At 32.6% G+C, this 26,986-nt stretch overlaps 2 protein-coding genes across 2 annotated transcripts in view; both read right to left on the bottom strand.

Moving 5' to 3' along the window:
• LOC126723567 (uncharacterized) overlaps nt 1–13,329 on the bottom strand; it is a 40,321-nt gene extending 26,992 nt beyond the window's left edge. Inside the window, exons 1-12 of the mRNA XM_050427130.1 lie at nt 13,061–13,329; nt 11,723–11,890; nt 11,519–11,608; nt 8,631–8,767; nt 8,444–8,534; nt 5,971–6,053; nt 5,742–5,848; nt 4,346–4,498; nt 2,371–2,435; nt 1,168–1,255; nt 934–1,012; nt 722–830 (exon numbers count right to left, since the gene is read on the bottom strand). Coding sequence (XP_050283087.1) covers nt 722–830; nt 934–1,012; nt 1,168–1,255; nt 2,371–2,435; nt 4,346–4,498; nt 5,742–5,848; nt 5,971–6,053; nt 8,444–8,534; nt 8,631–8,767; nt 11,519–11,608; nt 11,723–11,890; nt 13,061–13,249 — 1,359 coding nt within the window. The 5' untranslated portion in view covers nt 13,250–13,329. The remainder of the gene's footprint in view (nt 1–721; nt 831–933; nt 1,013–1,167; nt 1,256–2,370; nt 2,436–4,345; nt 4,499–5,741; nt 5,849–5,970; nt 6,054–8,443; nt 8,535–8,630; nt 8,768–11,518; nt 11,609–11,722; nt 11,891–13,060) is intronic.
• A 2,409-nt stretch (nt 13,330–15,738) lies between these two features.
• On the bottom strand, nt 15,739–17,572 carry LOC126725107 (uncharacterized). Its single transcript, XM_050429662.1, has 2 exons — nt 17,521–17,572; nt 15,739–16,456 (listed from the first exon to the last, which is right to left on the bottom strand). The coding sequence occupies exon 2, from the start codon at nt 16,447–16,449 to the stop codon at nt 15,739–15,741; it is 711 nt and encodes a 236-aa protein (XP_050285619.1). The 5' UTR covers nt 16,450–16,456; nt 17,521–17,572.
• Nucleotides 17,573–26,986: the final 9,414 nt, after the last annotated feature.

The following is a 26,986-nucleotide window of genomic DNA, read 5'->3' as shown; positions in this document are numbered from 1 at the left end:
AATAAATTTATAGTTGACCTATTTTAAAATTCAATGAATCTCATTATAAACATGGTTTCCACCATAATGTACTGTCAATCAAGTGAGTTAAAGATGTTGCCCTTTAGCATTTGTTGTTCTGGACAGGTCTTAGTGACTAAATGATGGTAACTATATCTAATTCTACATCAAATTTATTTGAGGTAACTTTTGGGCATATAACTTATACACTTCAATGGCTCTCTTTGAAATCCTTGTATAATATCCTTTTAACTAATATAATGGGTCTCTTTTAATCCTTCCATACTATGTCACAGATCTCAAAGATATCCTCTCTGACAATCTCAATTGTCTATAAATGAGTTTGTCCAGGATTATAAATGAATCTCAGACATCCTTTCTCTCATTTGGATCAGTTGGAGCATGAGTATTCCGTAAATAGAAGAATAGTCTTAAACATGTTTCCCATCATGAGCATTTTCCTTAGAAAATAGCAAGGGTAGATATAAATACTAAAAAATACACCTTAATAAATAAAACAAAACAAAACCTTCCCTGCCACTGAACCAACCAGTATCACGTAGCAATAGTTCAATTGACAAAACCACAACAGAATTGCTAAAATTAACTTCACTAAAGTAGCGATGAGAAACAACAGCTTTGTGAATTAATTGCCACATCAGCGAAAGAGAATTTATTAATGATATATTCAACCCAGTGAAAAAAAAAAATACTAGCAAACCTTGTATGCTGCAGCAAGGGAATTGGTTGCTTCTTGAACAATGAAACGAAGAGACTGATCCTCTACTTTCAATGCATCAAAAAGACGTAGAGCCATGTCGATCTTACCACTGAGAAAAAAAATAGCCATCAGAACTTTTTCCCCTCCTACACAATGTTAAGAAATGCCTAATGGGGGGTCACAGAAGAAAGCAGAAAAGTTGGGTGATGAACCTGAAAAGTTGAGGCATGCGCTGTGCTAACAACCCAATTGCTTGAAAAGCAAAAGTCTTGGTGTCCCTAGCAGTAGCATCTGGGTGAATTTAGTACACTAGATCAATCAGAATGAAGTTCTACAAAGCCTAATAAAATAAAATTTTATACATACATACATGCATACATACATAAATACACACACACACACACAGATATATATATAAGAAGTTCAAAGAACTTCAAATGCAGGACCTGATTTTGAATCTGAATAACTGTCAAGTGACTTCAGGATTCCAGTGAGTATAACTGGGCCAATAAGCTTAAGTTGATCAATTTTTGCCTGCATAAATAATTATCAAAATGAAGTGAGGAAGAAGAGCATCAAAATCTCTAATTTGGTCATGTGCAGAGGAGAGTGATTAATACACCAGTAAGAAAGTGTGAGTTAATTCAGTTAAGGGAACAAAAGAAGTTAGAGGAAGACCAAAGATAACATTAGTAGAAGTAGTTAAAAATGACATGTCAATTAAGGAAGTAACAAAAGTTATGACTTTGAATATAATAAAATGGAGGAAAAGAACACATGTGGACCCAAACTAATCTTGTAGAGGATCCATAGCTGACCCCAAAAAATTTGATACAAAGGCCTTGTTGTTGTTGTTGTTGTTTTTGTTAATGTAGAGCAACAACGACTAACAGTTGATGGTTAGCTATCCCATGCTCACATTTGCATTGCAATTGGGGCACACGCAGCATGGGGTGTTTCACTACACATGATAAAGCTCCAACTTGAACAAGAAAAAACCTTTCTAATACAAAAAAAAAAAAAAGGACCCCCCATTGTTCAAAGGCTACAATATGTTTTTCATCTGGAAATTTGATCCAAGTTTGATTTTCATTCTTCAATATTAAATAATCAAAAATCAAACAAACAAACTGCAATTTTTTCCCCGAATTTTAAAAAGTACCAATTGCTTCCTTCTCTCCTTCAGCTACTAAAGGAATTGCGTACTAGGCAAGCAGAGTACTAACACGGCACATTAAAAAGTTGAGGTTGGTCATGAATAAATTATGAAATGACAAAATTGATACCTTTTATATTTTCCACAAAATTGCAACCTTTTACATTTGGAGGACGAAGATTGAATTTAGATCAAATTTTAGAGACAAAAGTGCATTTCAACCAAAACATATTAAAATTGACATGATTCATGGCAAACATCAATTAACTTATATACCAAACACGCAAAATCTCTTAGTCATTAAAACGTCCCAACATATGTAATTTTAGATGTATGCTAGCGTAGGAAACTAGAACCAAAGGTTTGATCATAGCCCACAAAATGTAGTATCTAACATCTAGAACTTATAGTGGGAACCACAAATAGGAGCCTGCACTAGCATGAGCACTCTTTCAGAACACCAAAGACAAAGAAGAAGTTATAAGTTCCTTACGTGTTTAAATACCCAGACAGTAAACTCCATTCCCAACTGCTTCAACCTTGATGTGGTACCACTTCCTATCACATTTAAGAATTCAGGAAACCAAAGAAAAATAAGCATAAGGACATTCTATCACACAATCAACATGAAATTACCAAAATTAGAAAAGAAGATAAAAGTAAATCTGCCCTTTTATGATCAAGTAGTCAAAATGATGAGGTTTAGATAAACTATCACAAAATACAAAAATCCAAAACCTTGGATATGACATTTCTATGACACTGCATTATTAAAGTAATGTACTTATACATAAACCCTACAAATTGCAGTACCAATCAGTATTTCCTGTTCTAAAAAGCATTTAGCCTTTCAAGCTCCTTTGCCCAAAGTAAAGTGTTCAATACAAAAGGATGGCATGAAAATGGGGTTGCTGTTAGTTTGTATGTTATTTACAATTTTAGCAATATGAAGATTTATGTGTGACACCAATGGCAACAAGGCTTACATGGTTTTCAAAATCAAGTGATAAGTATTTGTGGTTAAATACTTGTGTACTCTGGCAGAATCAGAAAGACTGCATGACAAAGGCAATGGAGATAAGGATAGATATAGATTCTTTAACAGTCCGTGTTCCAAAATAATCTAAGGATGCATTTTTTTTCAAGATTATTTCCACTATTGAGTTTTACCACATTCAATACAGATTACATTTTCTTTTATAAGTATTGATTCCATACAGATTACATAAGGCATGAAACACAGATCCTTTGTTATTAAGCTTGATGCTTCAAAAGGTGAGCGAAAAGTTAATGCAATTTTTTTACCAAGATTGAAATGCATGTCTAGTGCTCATTGGAAAGAAATCAATTTCTGTGCTAGAAAAGCCCAGGCCAGATTTCTTCAAACTTGGGGAGAATGATGCAGCCATGGAAAGTCCTAAATTTCTATGTGATTTCCAATATGACAATTATAAGGATGTTTGCCTCTCTTTTTTTAAAGGAAACATCACTTTATGTAAAGGGGAGAATGCTACAGTACAAAGAGAGTACATTAGAGCAACTCTTAAGAAGTATATTCTAAAATTTAAAATATCAATCAATTCTACAAAAAAGCAGAATTAACCCTACCTAAGACAGACATCTAGTTATACAAAGTTCTTAGGTATAAAGATTTGATCAAGATCAATGTAAGCTCAGCCCCTTCAAAAGTTCAGATAATCTTCTCTCCAAATTACCCACAGAAGATGCCAAAAAAAAAAAAAAAGGACTCCCAGATTTTACCACTCACAGAGTGACCATAGTTTCCTTGCAAAGAAGAGAACAATTCTACTACCGTGGCATCACCCAACAAAATGATTGCGTTTATTGATCTTTTCACAAGTCAGCATTACTCAAGCCCCACTGGGTGTGTGTAGTTTACCAAAACAAAACAAAATATTTGCAACCCAATAACAATGCTTCAGCAAATCTAGCAACAGGAACAATCCAGATGCAGGACAAACCAGAACAATGCAACAGAAAAATAAATGATAAAACCTAGGAGTCGGCACCTAGGGTTGCTTGGAGTAAACACCAAGTAAAGGAGAACCACTAGGAGTCAGCACTAGACCACGGATTTCAATCGAAACTTTATTCATCAAAAAAATCTCTCTCCATAGGAGTACAAAACTTAGCTTATCTAGGAATGCTAAACCTTAATTCTGTAAGAAACCCTACTTATTGAATGACAAAAATACCCTAGACTTTAAATAAAAATACTAATTAACCTAATTAATTACTAGGGCCCAAACAAAAATACAATTGTCTTGCAAAACAATAAACAACTAAATTAAAATAATGATCTCTGTGTCTCCAGCATCAAGTCCCCATGTTTGAAATGGAACCATTCCAACAATGGGCAAACACAAAGTCAAGTTATATATATTATAAAATTAAAAATACATATATATTATAAAATTTAAAAAAAAAAATTAAGAGAAGCTAAGTACCATATATGCAGCCAAATATGCACTGCAAAGTTGATGGGAAACTGTTTGCGGCCATTACAGAATGGCAGAAAATAGACATCAGTCTGGATTTAAGAGCAGGATTCCCAGGATTGACTCTTAAATCTGGTTCAACATTTTCTGCTCCAACATTACCTACAAAAATCGTAATTATGTATCAAATATGTACTAGCATGATAGGAAAGAGGGTGAAAAAGACTTGCAAAAACCAATGTATTTCTTCCTCAAAAAAAAAAAAAACCAATGTATTTCAAACAAAAGCCTTAACATAAATTTTTCAGATAGAAAATATTACAAATGTAAACTCCTCTTATTCAAACTATAAGCCAAAGCATACTAGCAGTCGCTATCATCAAATACTCAAACGAACCTTTAATCATGATCAGGATAAAAGGATGAGTCATAAATATTGTGAAAAGTGATTTTCTTCACATATTATCACTTCATGACCTTCTGTTACTTCATTATATCATTTTTTAGCAACTGTATATGAAAGCTCCCAAGACTTGCAAGGAGATTCAGATTCATTACAGTTAGTACAATCTAACAAATCCAACTAATAAAATTATGGTCAATTACCCATGGAATCTCAAGGTTAAGTATATGGTAATGATTTCCATCATCCAAAGATATTTTAAAAAGCCAAACTAATATGCCAAAATTATCAAAAAAAAAATTTCAATTTAATGATAGAACTTATCAACAGATCATTTACTTCTTCATTGTGATATTGCTAGAGAGTTGTGGGTCATGGTTTATGACTATTTGAGATTAATTGGGCTAAGCCTAAAGGGTGATTTATTCATTAGCTTGTTGGAAGGGACAGCTCAGACAGCATCGTCATATTTGACATTTGGAATGCGATTCCTTAGTGCCTGATATGGTATGGTGTATATGGAAAGCGAGAAATGCTTGTGGCTATGAAGGGTGTGAGAGATCAATTTTGGACTTAAAGCTTCTATTATTGCGTTCCCTGTACGTTGGATTGCTACCACTAGTTGTTATTCCTTTTCAAAATGATAGTGTTTATTGATCTTCATTTTCTTTTCTTTTTTCGAATAAAGCAACAAAAAGGTTTTTTTTTTTTTTTTTTTTTTGATAGGTAATATGAGAACTATTTTTTTTTATAAGATAAAAAAGAAACATACAATGTTTATTGATTGTTTAATTTCAGATGATAGCTGTTTGGTATCTCTTGTATGCATTCCCTTTATTGAAGTTGCACCCATTTTTGTGCTTTTTTAATAAAATTTCTTAATAAAAAACGGATAAGATATCTAGCGAGGAAGAGAATGTGGGAAAAGAACATCACTTGATCAAATTATAACAAATCCATTACATCAAATTTAATTAAAAAGATAAATTAAGAATTACATACCATTAAATAATATAAATAGTTTGTTTATCAGGTTGGGATTCTCTAAATTCGCACCAGAACCCTTCTTCTTTAAAAGCTCCTCCCCTCTCTTAACAACAGGCTCCTGCCTTGAATCAATCAATCATAAAATAACACATTATAATTGATATATTAAACAAACCAAAGTAAAAAAAAGATAAGAAATATTTAAATTAACTTAAATAAATATACAAGAGGAACTATGACGTACCAATCTACACAAGCAGCCACATATATAGGATAAACAAGCTCAGGGGCGAACTCCATGGCTTCAATAACATTCAAGATCCCCAACTGCTTACAAAAAAAAATATATATCTATCTCATGAAAGAATTCAAGGCATTGACCAATATAGACTGCGTGCATACATGTGTAAGGAGAGATATGTTGGTGCAAGTTGATAATCAGCTAATTTTTACACTAAGGAGGAGTTTGCAATACATGAGAGCTGGATGAGTATAGTTCTGAACTGAAAATTATGTTTTGACCCCTATGTAACTAAACAGAGGAAATTAAACATGTTTATTGTGGATTCTAGTGCAAACAAATATATTAACCACATGTACCAAATCTAAACCAACACAAGTAAGAACACAAAGGTTTGGAATGAAGTGCAAAACCAATGAAGAGCCTATTCAATGGACAACCACTCCGGGAAATCCAATCCCATTGAAAATATACTATAAAGGAACAGTTACAATTAGTCAGAACTCTCAAACCTTTGTAACCTAGACTCTCTATATAACGTCTGCAAACACATGCTTACCTTCTTACCAAAATAGTACCAGAACCTATGGCATCCATTTACAGTGATATTCTCCACATCACAAACCAAACCTCTGTCACTTCAAGGACCTCCATTAAGATTTGCTGCAGTTTTTTTTTTTTTTTTTTTTTTTTTTATAGGTAAAAATAATATTATTGAAATGAGGCTACTTTGTGAGAATAAGCACGAAGTAGCCTAAAGAATTACAATGGGAGAAATATCTACACATGAATTAATTCTTCAAAAGAGTGAATAGAGTTACTATCAATAAGACCCGATACAAAAGACCACTCATAAACAGAACTAATGAAGGATGCTTGCAATTGAGATGACGCGCACTCCACATCTTCAAAAGTACACCGGCTTCGTTCCCTCCACATAGTCCACATCAAACATAAAGGAATAAGATTCCATATATCTGAATTCGGGCCTCAACATCACCACACACATGGTAAATCAAAACCTTCTCCGGTAAAACCCACTAAACCCCAAACATCATGAATATACAGCTCCACAACTTGAAAGCCAAGCTACAATAAATCAAGAGGTAATCCACAATCTTCCCACTACAATGGCACATACAACACCAACTCACCATTGAATAAACTCTCTTGATGAGATTCTCAAAAGTGAGAATTTTCCCCCAAGCCACTGTCCACACAAAGAAAGAACCTCTTTGGGGGGCCTTGGCCCTCCATATGGCCTTCCAAGGAAAAGTCAGAGGGCATGAGCCCCGCAATATCTCATAAAAAGATTGCAAAGCGAACTCCCCAGTACTCTTTAACTTCCATCTCATCCTATCATTACTTTCCCTAAGGAGAATATGAGAATCTAACAAATGGAAAAACGTAATGTCTCATTAAAAGATTGCAAAGTGAACTCCCTAGTACTCTTGAACTTCTATCTCATCCTATCATTATTTTCCCTAAGAAGAATATGAGAATCTAACAAATGGAAAAATGAAGCCACCCCATCAAACTCCCAATCATTAAAATTTCTTATGAATTCCACATGCCAATAAGATTTGCTGCAGTGAACTCACTGGAAAGAATCTTTGTGGTTTCAAATAAACTCACAATCACTCTCTTTAGGATCACAAGATGAGTGGGCAAAATCTAAAAATTTTTAGTTTGGCACAAGGAAGGAAAGGCAAGAAGTTCTCTCCATTGCTCTTGGTGTGTCAACCTTTTTCAATGTCAAATAGTCACGCAATATAAAGCTTATATAGTGGCATAAGATAGGTTTAATCAGGTCTTCAAATTGCACTTGGAAACGACTTTTGCAGAATTAAGCTCAAGAGAATGGCGAGTAAGTTACAGGCAATATCTCTATCTGATTAATGCTTTTGCATTTAATGATTTGCTTGAGAGAAATTTCTGTCTTCAATTTCTTCAGTGACACAACCCAATGTACCCAAAACACACAGAAACAAATATCCACAAAGCATAAGCAAGGCCACAATGTTAAAAACGAAGTTTAATTTTATGAACATAAATCATTTCCTGGATTAGATACCAATTAACAATGAAACCATTTGCTATTTAATAGGCATGTTAGATATATAATGAGCTTTTGCTCCAACAATCAGTTTGGAAAAATAACAAAATACTTAAAGTCAGCTCAAGATTGGATTAATAAAAACGACTTGAACAATCAACTATAATCTTGAAAGATGAATGTACTAATCATAAGCACCTAATTGCTCAGGTTGGCTTGATTCTTTACCCTAGAAAAGCTAAATAACTTGATCAATCCTAAATGAAAATTTGCTCTAGATTGCTAATAAATAAATGAAATAGCTTGAGCAACCAACCTCACAGCTCATTTATTTTAGATTTTTTTTTTTTTCCACGTAGGATTGGAAATAGGACAAGCCATCTAATTTATTGCAGTTGAATTGCCCCATAATAAATTCACCTTTGTCGTTAAAAGCATATCGCTTTTCAATTGATTTTTCCCACTAACACGACTGGCTTGAGCAATTGAAAGTCCAGGTGGACATCCTCCACTGCAAAGAAACATGAGTCTTCAAAGTCAGCTATGATATAACAAACAACATGCTTAGTGATCAAGTATCACAAAAAAACTAAATTGATTTCTGTACCTTTGAGATGGTGGTTGATACAAAACTGTATGAAGACAAAATTCAATGAAGAGCTCCCTATCCTGAGAATCATTTATTGATCTATACTTGGCAGTAACTTCATCATCAATTTGACTTGAATGACATTCACCAATCACCTAAAAGCAAGCAACAGTCGATATTTGTGAATTGCCATAACTCCGAAAGAAACCCAGATGTAAAATGGAATGCCACATAAGCTGTTTCTTAGAATTAATAAGTTAGCTAACTTTTGCCAATTTTCACTGAACTCAACCACGTCTTAACTCCAAGCATGGTCGGAGTCAGTCATGAGAATCCTTTTCACTGTCTCAACTAAGTCTTAATTTGAATTGTATTTAAGGTCAGTTATGAGAATCTTTTTCCACCATTCAGCCGTTTCCAACTTTAGCTGGTCGGTTTACCTTGAGAAACTCATTAAGAACACTAAGATATTTTTGTGTAGGAAAGGCCTCTAACGAGGACACAAGGCATTTTGGAAAGGTTTACAAAAGACGTAAGAATCCGAACTCTAAATCATGAATTTTTATTTCAGACTACAATGATACTACAAGTCTCACCAGGGATTTATCTAGCTAGTTTGATTGCTGGAAGTTTGTTATATGTGGGTCTTATGCTAAAACAGAGCTGCTGCCAGATTATCCTTTTTTTTTAAGTGCTTTATTTGATTTTAAAGTCAGGTATTTTAGTTTTATTGCCATGTAGGGTTTTATTTAAAAAGCTGTTTGTAGCCAAGATATGAAATAAGGACAATTTCTGGAATTTTCTAGAGCCATTGTAAGAAGCATTCAAACCCTAAAAGTGAATCCTCGAACTCTAGAGTAAATCATGGCCTTTTTCCCTCTTTTGTTATAATTTCTTGATCCTTTTACTTTTACATGATTTCTTGGTGCACCTCTCAAATACTTCCCTTTTACATAGGTTACACCCCTTTGAGATATTAAAGAATTTTTATTTCCTTATTTTTTCCAAAAAAAAAAAATATATATATATATATATGAGCTACTTTTGGAAGACCTTATGAATAATATGGTTACTAAGCTGAGTGCTCAAATGCCTACTACCATAAGACCGATGGTTAGTCAGACAGAGGTTATTAACCAAAGTTCAAGAAACCTTTTATGATACCTTGTTGGGGAAAATGTACAATCATGCATGTGATTCTGCCTGCAGCATAATTTTCTTATAACAATTCTAATAATAAAATAACAGGTCGGTCACCATTTGAAATTGCCACAGGATTAAAAGCCAAGCCAACCTATTGACCTTATCCGTTACCAACAGATATTAGAACAAGCCGAAAGGCTGAGGATTTCGTGAGGCATATCTATGAGATCCATGAAGAAGTTTAAAAGAAGATTGCTATTAGCTCTGAGCAATTCAAGTCTCATGCAGATACACATCCTTTTGAAGGGGATGAAAGGTCGATTCATGAGTTGAAGCTTGTCTTCTTTCAGACTCTGTTTGAATGGGTAAATGCTTAGGGTGCTGTTACTTTCATGTCTCTGCCTGAAATGCTTGATTTGTGTACTTTCATTGCTATTTAGTTTTCTTTTTCTTTGTTGCCTCTTAGCACACTGCCTGTGTGCCTTGTTATATCTTTTTGTCCTTTTTCAATTCCAATGAAGTTTATTACTTATCAAAAAACAAAACAAAAAAAAAAAAAAATTATGACAAAGTTATGGTAACAACCTAAACAATTTGCCAAAGGAGCATTTAAAATATTACACATGAACCTTATTAGCTACTCAAAAGGCTTAGGCTAAATGCATATCTACTTGAGCTCCCAAAAGATCTTAGCGTCAGCTCTATTTCAATGTGGAGAATCTCAACCCTTATTCTGAGCACCATGAAGCACTGAATGAAAACAATAAAGCTCTTAGACTGCTTGTGGTACCTATGAAACCAGACATGATAAAAGATGTCCTTGATGAACAACTTGTCTCTACAAGAAAGGAAGGGTACCAGAAATTCCTAGTCAAGTGGAAAGGGAAACCAATTTCAGAAATAATTGTATCAGACTTCCAATGTATCAGTCAAGAACTTTTGGAAAGATATCAAGCTTTTCAATAGTTGGAGCTCAGTTGTTGATGGGAATAAAGCAACTAATAAATCTAAAATTATTTTTGAGTATTCAAATTCTAGAGGAGTCATCCTTAAATAAGCCAAATTCTTAGTTCTCCAAGAAGTCAAGTATTTATTATCTTAGTTACAAGAGAAGTTTTGAATGTTCTAAGCCTCTATGAATATGTGTCATTGTATGGTTCTAGAAGCAAGCAATGAATTTTTTTTTTTCTGATCTTTGTTCTGGCAAAAAAAGAACTGGAACCTCACCAAGGAAAGGTCCTTTGGACCGATCCCTAAGAGTAAACCACGAATACATGACCTAATCCAAGAGAACTCCTAGTGAGGATTGAACCCATATGACTAAGTCTACAGCTCATCCCAAGCCTCCAACCACTAGGCTGCACCCTGACATGTTCTAGGAAAAACAATAAAATAAAAATGTTTCCTTTCAAACATAGGATTAGACTTTGAGATAGTCTGTCCAAGAAGATGCACTCGCCACACCTAATTTTCCTCTATTTCCTTCCTTTTTTTTTTAATTAATAAAGATAAATATTTTATTCAAAGGAAAGAAAGCAAATAACATCCACAGTACACAGGAAATGAACAAATGGTATGAAAAATCAAGACAGAGTGCATAAATGTTAAAATTCCAGCAAAGAAAAAGAATGGCCGCTCAATGCAGCCACCCAGTCACAATTCCTCTATTTCCTTCCTATCCTCATAAACTAACAAAAATCATTCTAAGTTTTCCAGGGCGGCATCAACAATCTATTTTTAAAGCAGATAGGACAAAAAGATACCTTGGTTGCAATTCTCAGGATAATCTCTTGGTGCTGAAGAGGAAGCTTTGAAATGTTCACCAAAAGCATAGGTGCCAACTCTTCTTTTTGCTATTACCATCAGGTATCATCATTAATTCCAAATTGCTAGTATGGCATGCTGTCATTCCAAACTAGGCAAAATAATTTCCTAAAAAAGATGTAGACTGGAGAAAACAAACATACCTTTGCTTGAACACGTTCAAATGCCATTTCAATATACACAATGCAAAAATTTCTAACCATTGGAGCAGCATTGGCTTCTGAATACATTTTCCATAACTCCAATAGCGGTAAAGCAATCTCAGGCTGATGTTTCACTCTCTTGTTTACATGACTCAATATCTCAAGAACCTGTCACGACATGGAAGTTATTAACCTTGGAGGCTTTTAATTCAAATACCAAAGTTTTTGATAATTTGATAGTTGGAGGAAGGGATTTAAGCCCGGAACGTCTCCGTTGGAAACACCAAAAGGTACCAGTTGAGCTACAAGGCTCTTGGCAATTCAAATACCAAAGTATACATCTATTACCCTACATGTGTAGAAAATAAAGTATACAGCAAAATAAGGATACACTAGAGTAGAGATAAATGTTGATCACATGTAGTAAGAACAAACATCAAACATTCCATTTCCATCAAAATAAACTTTCCATTTCTATCTAGCGCACAAAGCTCTTACTTTTACACGGTCTAAGAGAGGTCATTGGTAGGCAGCCTTACCCTATTTTTTATTTTTTCTTCAAACTCACAACTTGTCACTTTTGGGGGGAAGGCACTTGCCATTGCACCAAGTGCCCCGATCTTTTGCCACAACACAACAATAAGAACATATATTGAATTTTCACAATCCGGGTACTGGTCAAGTTTTCGAGACCTAGCCTTTTGTTGTTGCTCATTCATTTTCCATTTTCAGGTTCAGAAAGTAGTACTTATGCATTAAAAATGTGTTAGTAATTGAGAAAACCTCTCGCCAGAACACAACAATAAGAACATAAAATTGAAAATTCACAATCCGGGTACTTGTCAATTTTTCAAGTCCTAACCTTTAGTCGTTGCTCATTCATTTTCCATTTTCAAATTCAGAAAGCAGTACTTATGCATTAACAATATATTAGTAATTGAGAAAACCTCTCGCCAGGACACAAAAAATAAGAGCATAAAATTGAAAATTCACAATCTGGGTACTTGTCAATTTTTCGAGTCCTACCCTTTTGTCATTGTCAATTCATTCTCCATTTTCAGGTTCAGAAAGCAGTACTTACGCATTAAAATTGTGTTAGTGATTGAGAAACCCTCTCGCCAGAACATAAAATTGAAAATTCAGAATCTGGGCACTGGTCAATTTTTCGAGTCCTCCCTATTGTCGTTGCTCATTCATTTTCCATTTTCAGGTTCAGAAAGCAGTACTTATGCATTAAAATGGTTTTAATAATTGAGAAAATTTGACACAGCAACAGCATGAATCAGAAAATAAATAAATGGGTAGAGAGAGAGAGAGAGAGAGAGAGAGAGAAGAGACCTTGTTGCGGACTAGGGAGGATTGAAAAGATAGAGAGGAAATAGCGAAAGGGAGAAGCCTGCTGAGCAAGATATGGAGTTTGTCGTCTTCGCAGAAAGCCAAGACAGTGAGCAATTGATCCAACGCTTTTTCTCTCTCTGCATCGGTAGTTCCCCCTGGTGGTGGTGTTGATGATTTCGACGATGCCATTTTCTTTTGCTTTCGTTTTCGTTTTCTTGAGAAACAATCCAACTCCTGAGTTTCCTGAGGAAGAAACGATGGAGAGAAGTGTGGACTGGACTGGGGTTTTATAGGGTCCGTTTGGGCCAAAATGGCCAAATGGACATAAAAACCTAACTAGTTAGTAGTTCTAGTTACCAAACTAGAACACCCTTGCTAAATAAACTCAGTACGGCAACAATTTTGTTAGTTGGCCGGATTCGGAACAATTTGTAATAATAGCATCTCGAGTTTCTGAAACTCGAGATCTAATTAGAACTTGAGTTTTAGAAACTCGAGTTCGTTGTTTTCATTCTACCTTACGTGGACAAAATTTCCACGTGGAGCCACGGGAAATCGAGTCTATAAGACTCGATTTCTTGCAACCAGCAACACAAAAACCAGAAGCACTTTCAAACGGCACATTTGAAAGTGACAGAACCCTTTCAACCTCACTCACTCTAAGACTCCGCCCTCTCTCACTCTCAAACTCACTCTAAAACTCCGCCCTCTCTCACTCTCAAACTCACTCTGAAGCCGTTCGTAGCCCGCCGCTCGTAGCCCGCCGTTCGTAGCCCGCCGCTCGTAGCCCGCCGTTCGTCTGCCGTTCGTGCTCTCTCTTTTCAGGTTCTAGGTTCTCTTCTTCTCATTTTTCTTTATGCGATTTTTTGATCTGTGTGATGGGTATTGTAAATTTGAGTTGTTTTCTGTTTTGGGTTCTTGAAATTTTGGGTTTTCGTAGCTCAGTGTTAGTGGTAGCACATCTCATGAAAGAAATAGAGATTCACTGCACCTAATAATCTTTTCTCACTTTCTCCTCTAATTTCTTCTTCTGTTTCTTTTACTTTAATGTCTTGGCATTTCAGGATTTTTTGTCCCTAAAAAATCTGGATTGGGTTATATAAAATACCAATAAAGCTATTTGATTTCCATGGACATTCAGTGTTTCCCCCTTAAGTAACTGTCCGGTGTTAGGCAGATGATTTAAAAAGCCAAGGCTTGGCATGTATATTTAGAGAAATTTATTTTTCTTTTTTGGTGAAATATACAGGTGATACCTTGAATCATATTTGTTATTGAGGGCTTATTCTGAACTAATTGTTGATGTCTTTTTGCTGGGTCCATTTGTTGTAATTGTGTTAGAAGGCTTGTCCGTTCTGTTTATGGGAACAGGTTATTGAAGAAATTCTAAATTATTTAAGTAGTTTGTTCTGAGATTCTTCAAAATTTGGTGCTTATTAACTCTTTCCGTAGTGGTATATCTAATGACTCATTAAAGCATATCTTCCCATTTTCTAATGATAGCAACATCTTTTAAAGAAATAGAAACCTGGTTATGCAGTGATTCATATATGCATTTTTTTATGCTTGTTTCTTTTTACTTTATTGGGTATGCTATTTCCAATTTTGGTTCATCTATTGTGATAGTTTATAAAGTTTTTTGTGTGTTTGTTTATGTTATTAAATATGGGGTAATTGAAAAATGTTTAATTGGAAATGCTAAAAAGTTTTGGAACATTATGGGTGAGTTATTGTAGGACTAATGTTGTATAGGTTTTTTCACCTTTTAGTTGCTCATAGCTTGTTGAGAGAATAAGAAGGGTTAAAATTTTGGGAATTGGAATGAAAAATTTTGATGTTTAGCTTAGCTGAAATCATCACCCTTAGATGGAGCAGGCCCATACATCAAAAAGAGTTGCTTACTAATAAGAAAAATGTTTTCCATTTTGACCAATGGGTTGTCTGGAATTCCTATAGTTTTTTACTGACTCTGTGCATTTGGTAATTCGTTGAGCAGGATATATGTGAATTAGGGACCATTTTTGCTCCTGCTTGTATCGGTCATAGTTGGTATTTGTTGGTCGGTTTAAATGAATGAGAAAAAGTCATTATTAGATGGTATCTGATCATATGAAAGTTCCAACACACCATTTTAGGATATAACGATCAAATCACTTAATGTGCTCATTGACCATGAGATTTCCATAGTGCAAAGTGGGTTCTTGTTAGCTTTGATTATTACTGTTGTGTTGTTGGTTTGCTTAGATTATAAGTTGTGTGATGGCTTTGCGTTGTGTACTTGTATAGTCTTGTCCGAAGGTACTCTCTCTTTCTTCTGAGTGCTTTCTCGTTTTTGCTTCTTAGACTCCTCTCTCTCTCTCTCTCCAATTTTAGATTTATGAATTTCATGATTTGACCTAGGGTTTGGATCTTTTTGGGTTTTTTTTATTTTTTTATTATTTTTTTTATTAATTGTGTTTTTTTAAAAATGATTGAATTTGATGTAATTGGTTTTGCATCATGTTTGAATTTGTTGGTTTGTTCTACAAGTTGATGATTTAGTTTAGTGGTTTTGCATGATTTGCTATAGCTATTGTCTAAGTTTAGGTTTTGGGTTTCTGGGTTCTTTTCTCTCGGCCAAACTGTTGAACATATTAGAACATAATAAACTAACCAAAAGTAAAAGTAAGTTCACAAACTCAAATTATCGGGAAATTACATGAGGTTACCCTCTCAAAGTCCCCAAGGTCCCTCTCAAAGTCCCCAAGGTCTCTGCCAATCGTGTCTTCATACTCATCTCTATCCACAAAATCTTCACCATTAATGGCAATATTCTCATCAACATAGTCGTCATCATCATCGTCATCATCATTGTTAATGGCAGTAGTCTCATCAACATAGTCATCATCATCATCATCATCATCATCACCATCAACATGAACATCACCATCGGCATGAACATAATCATCCTCTACATGTGTAGAATACTCATATTGAGCATCTGGAACCATAACCTGTAAGCTTGTAGTCGTTTGTTGGATATCCTCTTCCCAAACTGCACGCGGCTCCAATTGTATGTACAACTCAATGTTAGTTACTTCACCTATTCTTTCCAACTTGTCAAACATGATCTTTACATGTTTGTCTGTTTCTATCACCATATACTTGTAATTAATCCGATGCTTCAAGATTTCGTTTGGCATACGATAAGTAATTTGTATGTTGTGTATAGCAGGATTCTCACACAACTCTTCCATGATAATCTTCTTCAATTCGTCAAGGGTCTTCAACCTACGATCAATTTGGGTATAATAGGTCTTTATACCCGGCCCTTCAAATGGCAATCCCTTGTTCGCATTGACATTCTTAAGCGGACCACCGTGGTATAGGATTATATCAATTTCAGGCATTGTGAACCTGTTCAAGTCAAGTTACTATGTTAGTTAGTTGATAACAAGAACACAATTTAACAAGAACACAATTTAATCAACTAACACACACAGACAATTAAAACTAACGAACCATCCAGTTATTTCACCAGTACATGCCCACAGGTCCAGACAACAGCAATAACCACCCAACCTTAGTTGCAAAACATTGGAGTCGCCTATTGATACTCAACAAACTAATTAAGGTAGATCTTATGTAAACATATGGTTCTGATCCAGACTTTAGAACAGAAATATAAGTTACCACACTCAAAACCTTAGACCATCGCTTGGCAAGTAATATACCATAATACAAGTTAAAAACATGGTATGAGCATTACTCTAAACTGTTTATGATTAGTCATAACGCAGAAAACAAATGATATCTAAACTGGATGAGCATTACTCTAAGGCAGAAAACAATTCATGATTACTCTAAATTGTTTATGAGCATTACTCTAAACTGTTTATGAGCAGAAAACAAATGAGCATTACTCTAAACTGTTTATGATTACTCTAAACTGTTCATGATAACAATTCCAATGTTAAGATTTTCATCAAAGGCAGAAAACAAATGATATCACCTAATTCCTTTACCATAGTCCGTACAATTCTAAATAAAACTTATATTTCTTAGCTTTCAAACAAGCCTTAGTTTTCCACTAACCTGATCAACATAAAAAGATCAAATAATTCTCAAATGTCATTTCCAAATACCAAATCGTTTCCAAAATGACCAATTCCTTATACAGTCATGTATTGTAGGTAACCACATTTTAAGATATTATGATACCCATTCATTCCATTCAATCACTACCCATTTCATACCCAAAATAATGATGAATAAAGTCAAAAATAATTGTAACACACAAAATGGGCAAATAAATACTCAAAAAATTAACACTAACAAAACAAACTTCTATAACACACAATATAAGTAAATTAACTAAGTTATGTCAACTATGTACAAAATAATTAGTCAAACTCTTTAACCCAAACCCATAGACAACTAATACCCAACTACAATGACAATCAAATTATGCAAACCCTTACCTGAGATATCAATTTGTTGAGAGGGAAGAGCAGTGAGAGAGGCAGTGTGATGAGGGAGAGTGAGAGGCAATGTGGTGTAGGAGTTATGGGTGAGTGAGAGTTAGTGAGGGTAAGAGTTAGTGAGGCTGAGAGACTCAGTGAGGATACTCTGTTTTTGGGTGAGAAGGCTGTGTAGAATGTTAGATAAGTGTGTTATACGGGCTGAGTGTTCAAAGTGTTCTGTTTTAATAATTTTCCCCAGTAGAACTCGAGTCTATAAGACTCGAGTTACTTGCATTTTTACCCCCACGAACGTAAAGTGCTGTAGCTGTAGTGGGTAATTTAATTTTTAGGATCTCGAGTCTTTAAGACTCAAAATCCTTGTATTTTTATTTAATTTATTTAGTACACAAAATAAATTAAATAAATTTGGTTAAATAAAATTTGTTTAAAAACTCAAGGATCTCGAGTCTTCAAGACTCGAGATCCTTGTATTTTTATTTAATAAATAAATTAAATAAAATTTGGTTAAATAAAATTTGTTTAAAAATTCAAAGATCTCGAGTCTATAAGACTCGATATCCTTGTATTTTTATTTAATTTATTTCGTACACAAAATAAATTAAATAAAATTTGGTTAAATAAAAGTCGGAATAAAATTCAAGGATCTCAAGTCTCAAAGACTCGAGATCTAGGTGGCAACATTGTCCACGTCAGTTGGAATAAAATAACGAAAAGCGAGTATTTGAAGGTCGAGTTTTTTAAGTGGATCTCGATTTTTTGAAACTCGAGATGCTATTTTCCAAAATTGTTTCAAACGTTGTCTAACTTACAAAATAGAAAGGCTGAAGGAGGTTATTTCGCTCAAAACCTCTACCAAACTATATTATTTATTAACATCTCAAGTTTAAAAGAGTCGATTTTGTCCTATAAATCGAATCTCAGGGACTTGATTTTCATGGTCTAATTATTTTCGATGTGGCATATTTTTTTACGTGATTACATGAAAATCGAGTCTCTAAGGCTCGATTTATAAACCTTATAAATTTCAAAGAACATCCCAGACCCAGAAGAACCCAGAGAAAAAAAAAAAAAAAAAAAAAAAAAAAAAAAAAAGCACCAAAAACAGAGAGAGAGGTGCGACCTAGGCCATGCAGCGCGGTGCTCGGCAACCCAGGCCTACCGATCCAGGTTCTTCTCTCTTTTTGTTTCTGGTTTTTTTTTTTTTTTTTTTTTTCTCTGGGTTCTTCTATGATATGTTCTGGGCAGGTCACCTCTCTTATCTGATCCGATTCTTTTTCCCTTTGATCTGATTGTTGTGTTTCTGGATTTCTTAAATTTTTTTTTTTTTTTTTTGGCTTGTAAGAGAGACTTAAGAGTTGAAATTTTTTTAAATTTTTTTGGTTTATAAATCAAGCCTTAGAGACTCGATTTTCAAGTAGGAAAAAAATCAACATCAGACCATAGAAATCGAGTCTTTGAAACTCGATTTATAGACCAAAATCGAATCTTTAAGACTCGAGATACAAGTAAATAATATAATTTGGTAACTAGAACTACTAACTAGATAGTTAGGATTTTATGGCCATTTGGCCATTTTGGCCGTCCGTTTGTTACATCCGTTTAAAAACTGGAAATTGTTGTTTGAAAATATTTGTAGGAATACGTGTGGATAAAAAAGTATGTGGAAATATGTCTGATGTTGTTTAAAAATTGAAAATAATTGTTTGAAAACACGAATCAAACACCCCATACTATCTGATTTTTCTTTTTTCTTTTTTTTGGCATTCAATTTTATTTGATAGAATATTTTAGGCTGGTATTTAATTTAGTCAATTTAAATTTAATTACCAGATTAGTCATTGACATTTAATTTCTCTTTATTTTGTAAAATCCGTACAAATCTATTGGCAAATTATATTTGTTTAATCTTTCTGTTTCTATTAAAAATTTAATTGAAAATGTTTACGAAATGTGTTATTTAATAGATTTTGTTTTTTGTTTAGTATTATTTAAAATAATTTTTTTAAAAAAATTGTTTAAATGGCTCCATCTTTTTAACATATTTGGATGGCATGCACGGAGCCATGATTTGACTTTCCCCCAAATTTTTTTGAAAATATATTATTATATATGTGGGTACTAATTTTAAGAATTTTATTTTATAAAATTATACTTTTGCCTCCTTAATAATGTCCTTGGTTCTTGGCAAAAATACAAAATTGACCCTCTAATTTTCACATTTTTTAATTTCAGTCCTCTAACTTCCATTAGACCCACTGAAACGATGTCGTTTTGCATTTTTTTTTTTTAATTTGGAATTAAAAGAAAATAAGAAAAATCTAGAAAAAAAAAAAAAAAATCTTGGGCTAAGTACTGGTTAGCGAGCGAATCGTAGTGATCAGAGCAGAGAGCAAGGTCTTAGACTAGCTAAGCAAAGCGACAGTGAGGTTTCGGTCTAAGAGTTCCCAGGCGGTACGAGATCTGGCGAGATTGACATTGAGGAAAAGTTTCACTTCATTGTCGGCGGAGATGGCGGCGGCGGCGTTAGAATTAGAGAGAAGATCGGTGGCTTTCTCGAAGCAAGAGGAAGCGAGGTCAAAGCAGCGAAGGTCATGCCAGATGAGGCTGGTTTTGTAGTAGAAGGAAGCGGACTTGATGGACGGAGATGGAACGCTGGAGACATTGCCATCGAGGGAGAGAGTATCGGCGGCAATGTGGCGGAGCTTGGCGAGATCCAGAGAGAAAGAAGAAGAAGAGGAGCGGAGTTTGGGATTGAGGTTGTAGAGGTCGACGCAAGAGTTCCAGAGACGGTAACTGAGTTGAAGAAGACGGTTTTCTTTTTCCTTCTTTTTTTTCGAGATTTTTCTTATTTTCTTTTAATTTCGAATTAAAAAAAATACAAAATGGCGTTGTTTCAGTGGGTCTAATGGCAGCCACTAACTGAGTTGTAACGGAGTCCTACATTGACAAAAATTGAAAGTTAAAGGACTGAATTGACAAAACTGAAAGTTAGAGAACTGAAATGAAAAAATGTGAAAGTTAGAGGACCAATTTTGCATTTTTGCCTTGATTCTTTTAAGAGTATTGTTATAATCAAGATTTTCTACAACATTTTTACAAACTGTTAAAATAACAAATTCTTATTGGTTTGCATTTGGACCTACCACTTATATTATTTTTTACTTACCAATAATCACTCATCACATCAGCAATTTGTAAAAAAGTTTGAAATTCTAACATTTTCCTCATTTTATAGACCAAATCTAAAACAAAATATACAAGGCCAAAAAAATTAGTCCAACAACAAAATTACCAATAGTAAAACTAAACAAAATTAAGCCTAATCAACCAATTTTACAAAAAACAAACAATCTAACCCTTTAAACAGCCAATAGCTAAGCAGTAGCAAAGTCAGAAGCCAAAATCACAGTACACAACCAGCAGCAAAGCCACCACCTTAACTCTAATGCTTTATTTGGACGTTAGGGAGAGTAGGGAGAGTAGAGTGAGGGAGAGTAATTAAATTACCTTATTTGGAAGTTTTTAAGGAATGAGGGGGAGGGATTTGGAGAGGTTTTAATTACTTATAACCCATCATTTTTTATTCCCAAAAATTGGAAAGATTTGAAGGGAAAGCAGAGTATAATGGCCTGATTGGAAGTTTAGAGAGAGAGGAGAGTAGAGGGAAATGGTTATCCTCCACCTTGTTTAGATGTTTTTAAAATTAGTAAGGGAGAAGGGAGTAATTAGTCATTCCTCTTATTTGGATGTTATAAAAATTAATATGGAAAAGAGAGGAAATTATTTAAATAGACAAATTTACCTCTATTTGAAAATGAACTTGCAACATTGGTCTATGATTAATTTGTTAGATTAAATAATTATGACTATAGCATGCAATATTTTTTTTGATAATTTTTTTTTCTTATGTGAATTAAATAATCAACATTGGTCTATGATTAAATATTTTTTCTGCTTTTTTATTATACTAAAAAAAAGCCATCCTTAATTGATAATAATTAAAATAAGAAAAAAAAATGTTTGGTTTGTTTGTTTATTGAAAAAATCAACAAAATATTGAATTTTGAGTGTTTCTTTCATTTATTATTATTATTTTTAATATATTTTTTATTTTTCTTAGTACGTGAATTTAATTTTTTGAGAATTCGGAGAAGAATTGAGACCAAAAAAACAAAAAAAGTTAGGGAGAGTGACTCTATGAATTAACTCAAAAAATAAGATCCTACTATGTAATTTAAATTCAAGTGTTTGCCCACTTACTATTCAAAAAAAAAAAAAAAGCAACTCAAAATTCTCAAGAGAATATCCCTGCTAAATACTGAGCAATAACACACAAATTTCAATTAAAACAAATGACAATAATTTCTCAAAAAAATGCAGAATTTCACACACTGAAACATTTTTTCTCATGACCATACTTATCCGCTTAGGAACCAATGCTACTTTGAATCATGACATGAGACACTGGAATTTGCCAAACATAGAGCCCATTGAGAATGCCTTGTCCATCTAATTAATAAAGCAAAATCTTTTTTATTTTTTTTAATAAAATAGGGTCTAAAACTTTCAATAAAAAATAGCAAGATTCAAGTGGTCTAGCAACTAAGGCAAGTCTAGACCAGGCCCAAAAAGAAAGCCTTATCATTTACAAACAAGATTAAACCAAGGGCTGAAATTCTTGTACAATAACAAGGCAATTTAAACTAGTACCTATAACAGTAAACAGTATTGAACAACCAGGGACATAACACAAGACCTAAGAAGTCAGCTCATGGAGTCAACGACATTGTATCATGCCAAACAACTAAGATGTGAAAAAGCATAAAAATGAATGAATGTAAGCAAACAAAGTCTTCAAGCCACTGAAAAAAGGATAGTGTTATAATGAGCTATGACCATATCTGTAATTGCTAACAGACTTGTTTTAGAAAGCAAAACTAAAAATAAACATAAGCTGGTGCCAAAGAAAAATTAATCCCAAGAGTTTACAGTTCAATGATCAATTGAAAAGGGTTTTAGAAGCTAAAATTGTCTTGGAACATTTCTTGTCTAACTGTTAGAGAAATTTAAGGATCAGACATCATTGTGAACAATAGCTCCTTACGCTCCTCCACTGGATAGCCAATAAGCCCTCATTCGCAATCTAGAATCAATTCCTATCTCATCCAAGAGATGGAACACATCTTGCTCAGGAATGGGAAGACGTGCCAAGCTCCTCTCAAAAATTAAATTTCCTTCTCTAAGTGCTGAATTTCCTTCTCTCATTGCTAAAGCAACATCCTGAATTGCTCCCATAATTTGTTCCATGTCCTCATTTTTTGATGTTTTTCTCCTTTTGGCTTTTGAGGAGGCTTCATCCACATTATCACAACTCTCCAAAGTAACTTCATTTTGAGCAACTAAATTATCAATATCTTCAATGTTCTCCATAGAGCCCTCTTCGGTTGAAGTAGCCCACCGTTGCCTCATCTCCGATGTAGTTTTAGATTGTTCCCCAGTTGCTCTATCTTTTCCATAAAGCTCAACCAATTTGTTGTAGTTTGGAATTGGTTTGTTTTTAAGCTCTTTTGCTTTAGGTTTAGCATGTTAAAAAATGACAACAAAATAAGGTTAGACAAGAAAACTCTCCAAACTCTCCAAACATTTCCCCCCTAATTAATCATAAAATGAACTACGTACTGTCAATTGAAAACTAAATAAATATAAACTAAATAATCCTAGTCATCAAACCTTCACAAATCCACGCTATCCTATTGCCCCGCCAATCTATAAATACAAAAATGTTCTTGCTTCTCATACATGTAAGAAATAAAATTTAAGAGAGAGAGCAAAGAGAGAGCGCGCGCGATTGCGAGAGAGAGAGAGAGAGAGAGAGAGAGAGAGACTGAAGAGATTGAAGAGAGACTGAGAAATGGATGACCTGGTACAATTTTTTTTTTTTTGTTTTGTTTTCTGTAATAATTATTATTGTTTTTTTTTTGTAATAATTATTATTGTTTTTTTTTTTTGTTTTTTGGATTGAATTGGTGATTAGTCTAATCTTTTGTTAATATTAGGTTAATTTTGATATAAATTAGGTTAGTTATATATATTCCTAGTATAATTACTATATAATAACATGTAATTGTAAAAAAAAAAAAAAGTATGTAATTAGTATATAGTATAATTACCATATAATAATATGTAATTATTTTTTTTTATAAGGATTTAATTGGTAATTTTTATAATATATACTCTAACATTTGAATCATTATATGAATTTCATTAATTTTTTTTATGAATCTAATTATTAGTCTAATAATCTTATTCTAAAATTAGGTTAATTTTGATATAAATTAGGTTAATTAGGTTAGTATATATTCCTAGTATAATTACTATATAATAATATGTAATTATAAAAAATATAGTATGTAATTAATATATAGTATAATTACTATATAATAATATGTAATTATTATTATTATCATCATTATCATTATCATTATTTATAAGGATTCAATTGGTAATTTTTGTGATATATGCTCTAAAATCTGAATTTCATTAAGTAATTTTTGTTTTTTTGTTTTTTATGAATCTAATTATTAGTCTAATAATCTTATTCTAAAATTAGGTTAATTTTGATATAAATTAGGTTAGTATATATTCCTAGTATAATTTCTATATAATAATATGTAATTATAAAAGAATATAGTATGTAATTAGTATACAGTATAATTACTATATATTAATATATTATTATTATTTTATTATTATACGGATTCAATTGATAATTTTTATAATATATACTCTGAAATCTGAATTATTATCCAAATTTCATTAAGTAATTTTTTTTTATGAATCTAATTATTAGTCTAAAATTAGGTTGATTAGGTTTGTATATAGTCCTAGTATAATTACTATATAATAATATGTAATTATTCCTAGTATACATTCATATATATAAATATATATATATATATATATATATATATATGTATATATATATTAATATGTATTGTTGCAATAAACAATTTATTATTTCAAATATCTTGTAGGTATAGGCTATTACTTCACAAAACTTATTACAATAGATTGCAAATAATTGACCAAAATAAGTTAGATTAAATTATTGCAATGAGATATTTATTGTAATAGATAATTACTTTATTTTGTCATTACAATAGATTATGAAATAACTGATACCAAGTTATTGCAACAATATATTCATTGCAGTTTCGTGTTTGTCATCGCAATAAATTATAAATGAATTAATATCAAATTATTGCAACGATAACTTCGTTGCAATAAGCTATTAGTTTGAAATTTTCGTTGCAATAAATTACAAAAATAATTGATATCAATTTATTACTATGATTCCTTCATTTTAAATTATTGCAACAATTTTTTTCCTAATTAATGTAATTATTTTTTTTTTATAAGGATTCAATTGGTAATTTTTATAATATATACTCTAACATTTGAATCATTATCTGAATTTCATTAAATTTTTTTTATGAATCTAATTATTAGTCTAATAATCTTATTCTAAAATTAGGTTAATTAGGTTAGTATATATTCCTAGTATAATTACTATATAATAATATGTAATTATTATTATTATTATTTGGATTCAATTGGTAATTGTTATAATATATACTCTGAAATCTGAATTATTAACCGAATTTCATTAAGTAATTTTTTTTTATGAATCTAATCAATCATATAGCAGTTGTACATTGAAAAGTATAGGTCAGAATCATGTAATCTTGTGGAAATTAATCATGCATGTATAGCTGCTCTCATTGCTGTTTCTTGTGCCTTTCATGCAGGCTTCTTCAAAATTGTTTTGGAAAGGGAAATGGTTAAGCCTCCTTTGGATGTATTGAAGATTTGGATTAATTTTATATTTGTGAGTTTTGAAAAATTTGTGAATTGTGGTTGTAATTCACCAATTACATAAATCAACAATTCAACCCGAATTAATATATATTAAAAGCGTTTTTTTTTTTTTTTGTGTCATTGATAGGTATCAAGTTTGCTGAACTACGTTAAATATTGTGTTTTATGGTGATGGTTAATTTATTATTTGACACTTAAAAAAAAAAATGTTGGTATCAAAGCATGATAAAACAATAACAAATCATGCTAAAGAGAGAGAAAACATACAAGTGTCAAGATTTATGAGTGTCACATTAATCATTTCTGTCCCTTCTTAAAAGGGCTTTTGAGTGTTTTACATTCAACAATATCCACATTTTTTTACATCATGTGTAAAGTGTGGGCATTTTTGACAATTGCGGATACCTGGGTTTGAAAAATGTTGACATTGTGTGAACTGTGAAGTATACATTACATTAGGTCCGTGAAGCATTAATTTGTCCTCCCTAGTCCCTACCTACCTGCTGGACCACTACTCGGCCCATTACTAGAGTTTAAGAACAGTGGGCTTTTGACCACATGAAGACGGCCTTTTGTTTGCTTGAATGATCAAATTCTCTAAGGGCCCAATGAGTACTTAGGCATTTGTGGCCTTAGTGAGCCATGTAGTGTAATCTCGTCCTTTTAAACTTTTTGGGTTTGGAGGTCCATTGAAAATATGACAAAACAAAATTAGTCATGAACAGTTTTGTAAGTACACTGTACATCGATTTTAAAAATAAATAATAATAAAAATACACTGTATATCAAAATGTTCAGGTAAAATGCACATATATTTCATTTGAAATAAGCTTTTAGAAATACATCATAATTTGCACATAAAAATTTAAGAGTTTATGCATTTAGGATATATTTGACATAATGTAATAGATTTTGTAATAGAATGGTTATTCATAAGGAATAACTATTTGGTTATTTAGCATGCGTTTGGATTGAAATGAAAAATTAAAATTATTTTACTATTCAGCTTATTTTTGCTACTATTTATGAGTCTCACTGTACTATTTCAACTAACTTTTATTTTTATTTTACAGTACTTTCAATAATAAATTTTCAGTTTCAGTAAAATAAGCGGTATTCAAACAGACCATTGGTTACATTTTTATTATAAAAAAGAGTTATTCCTTAGTGATTTCTATTCTTAAAATTCAGAAATAGTTATTTTTCTTAAAAATGACTATAATAATTATTCCTTGATGGTTGTAATAATTTTTACAATTAATATATTTCTAATAAATGCAAACTTTTTATATGCATATAGCAATTAATTATTCTAATTTTACCAAACATATGAATAGTAATAGGTATTACATATATACAATGTTTTTTTTATTATCAGTAATAAATTTTATTACTATTCCTACCGTAATCTACTAATTTTCATTCAGTATATTAGTGCCCTTATATTTCCAAGTCGAGCAAGAATGGTTGACCGTTTACCACATTTAATGATAAATGTCCTAGAAGAAATTTAAAGGGGTTTTTTTTTTTTTTTTTTTTTTGAGAAATTTAAAAGTAGTTGTTGAAATGTTCTAGAAGAATTTTA

Source organism: Quercus robur, chromosome 1 (assembly GCF_932294415.1).
Source record: "Quercus robur chromosome 1, dhQueRobu3.1, whole genome shotgun sequence".
NCBI lineage: Eukaryota > Viridiplantae > Streptophyta > Magnoliopsida > Fagales > Fagaceae > Quercus > Quercus robur.
Note: the sequence above shows the minus strand (reverse complement) of the source record. Positions and strands in the feature narration are given on the sequence as shown.

Excerpts from the sequence above, each read along its gene's own strand:
- LOC126725107 (XM_050429662.1), bottom strand. The coding sequence starts at position 16,449 with ATGCCTGAAATTGATATAATCCTATACCACGGTGGTCCGCTTAAGAAT.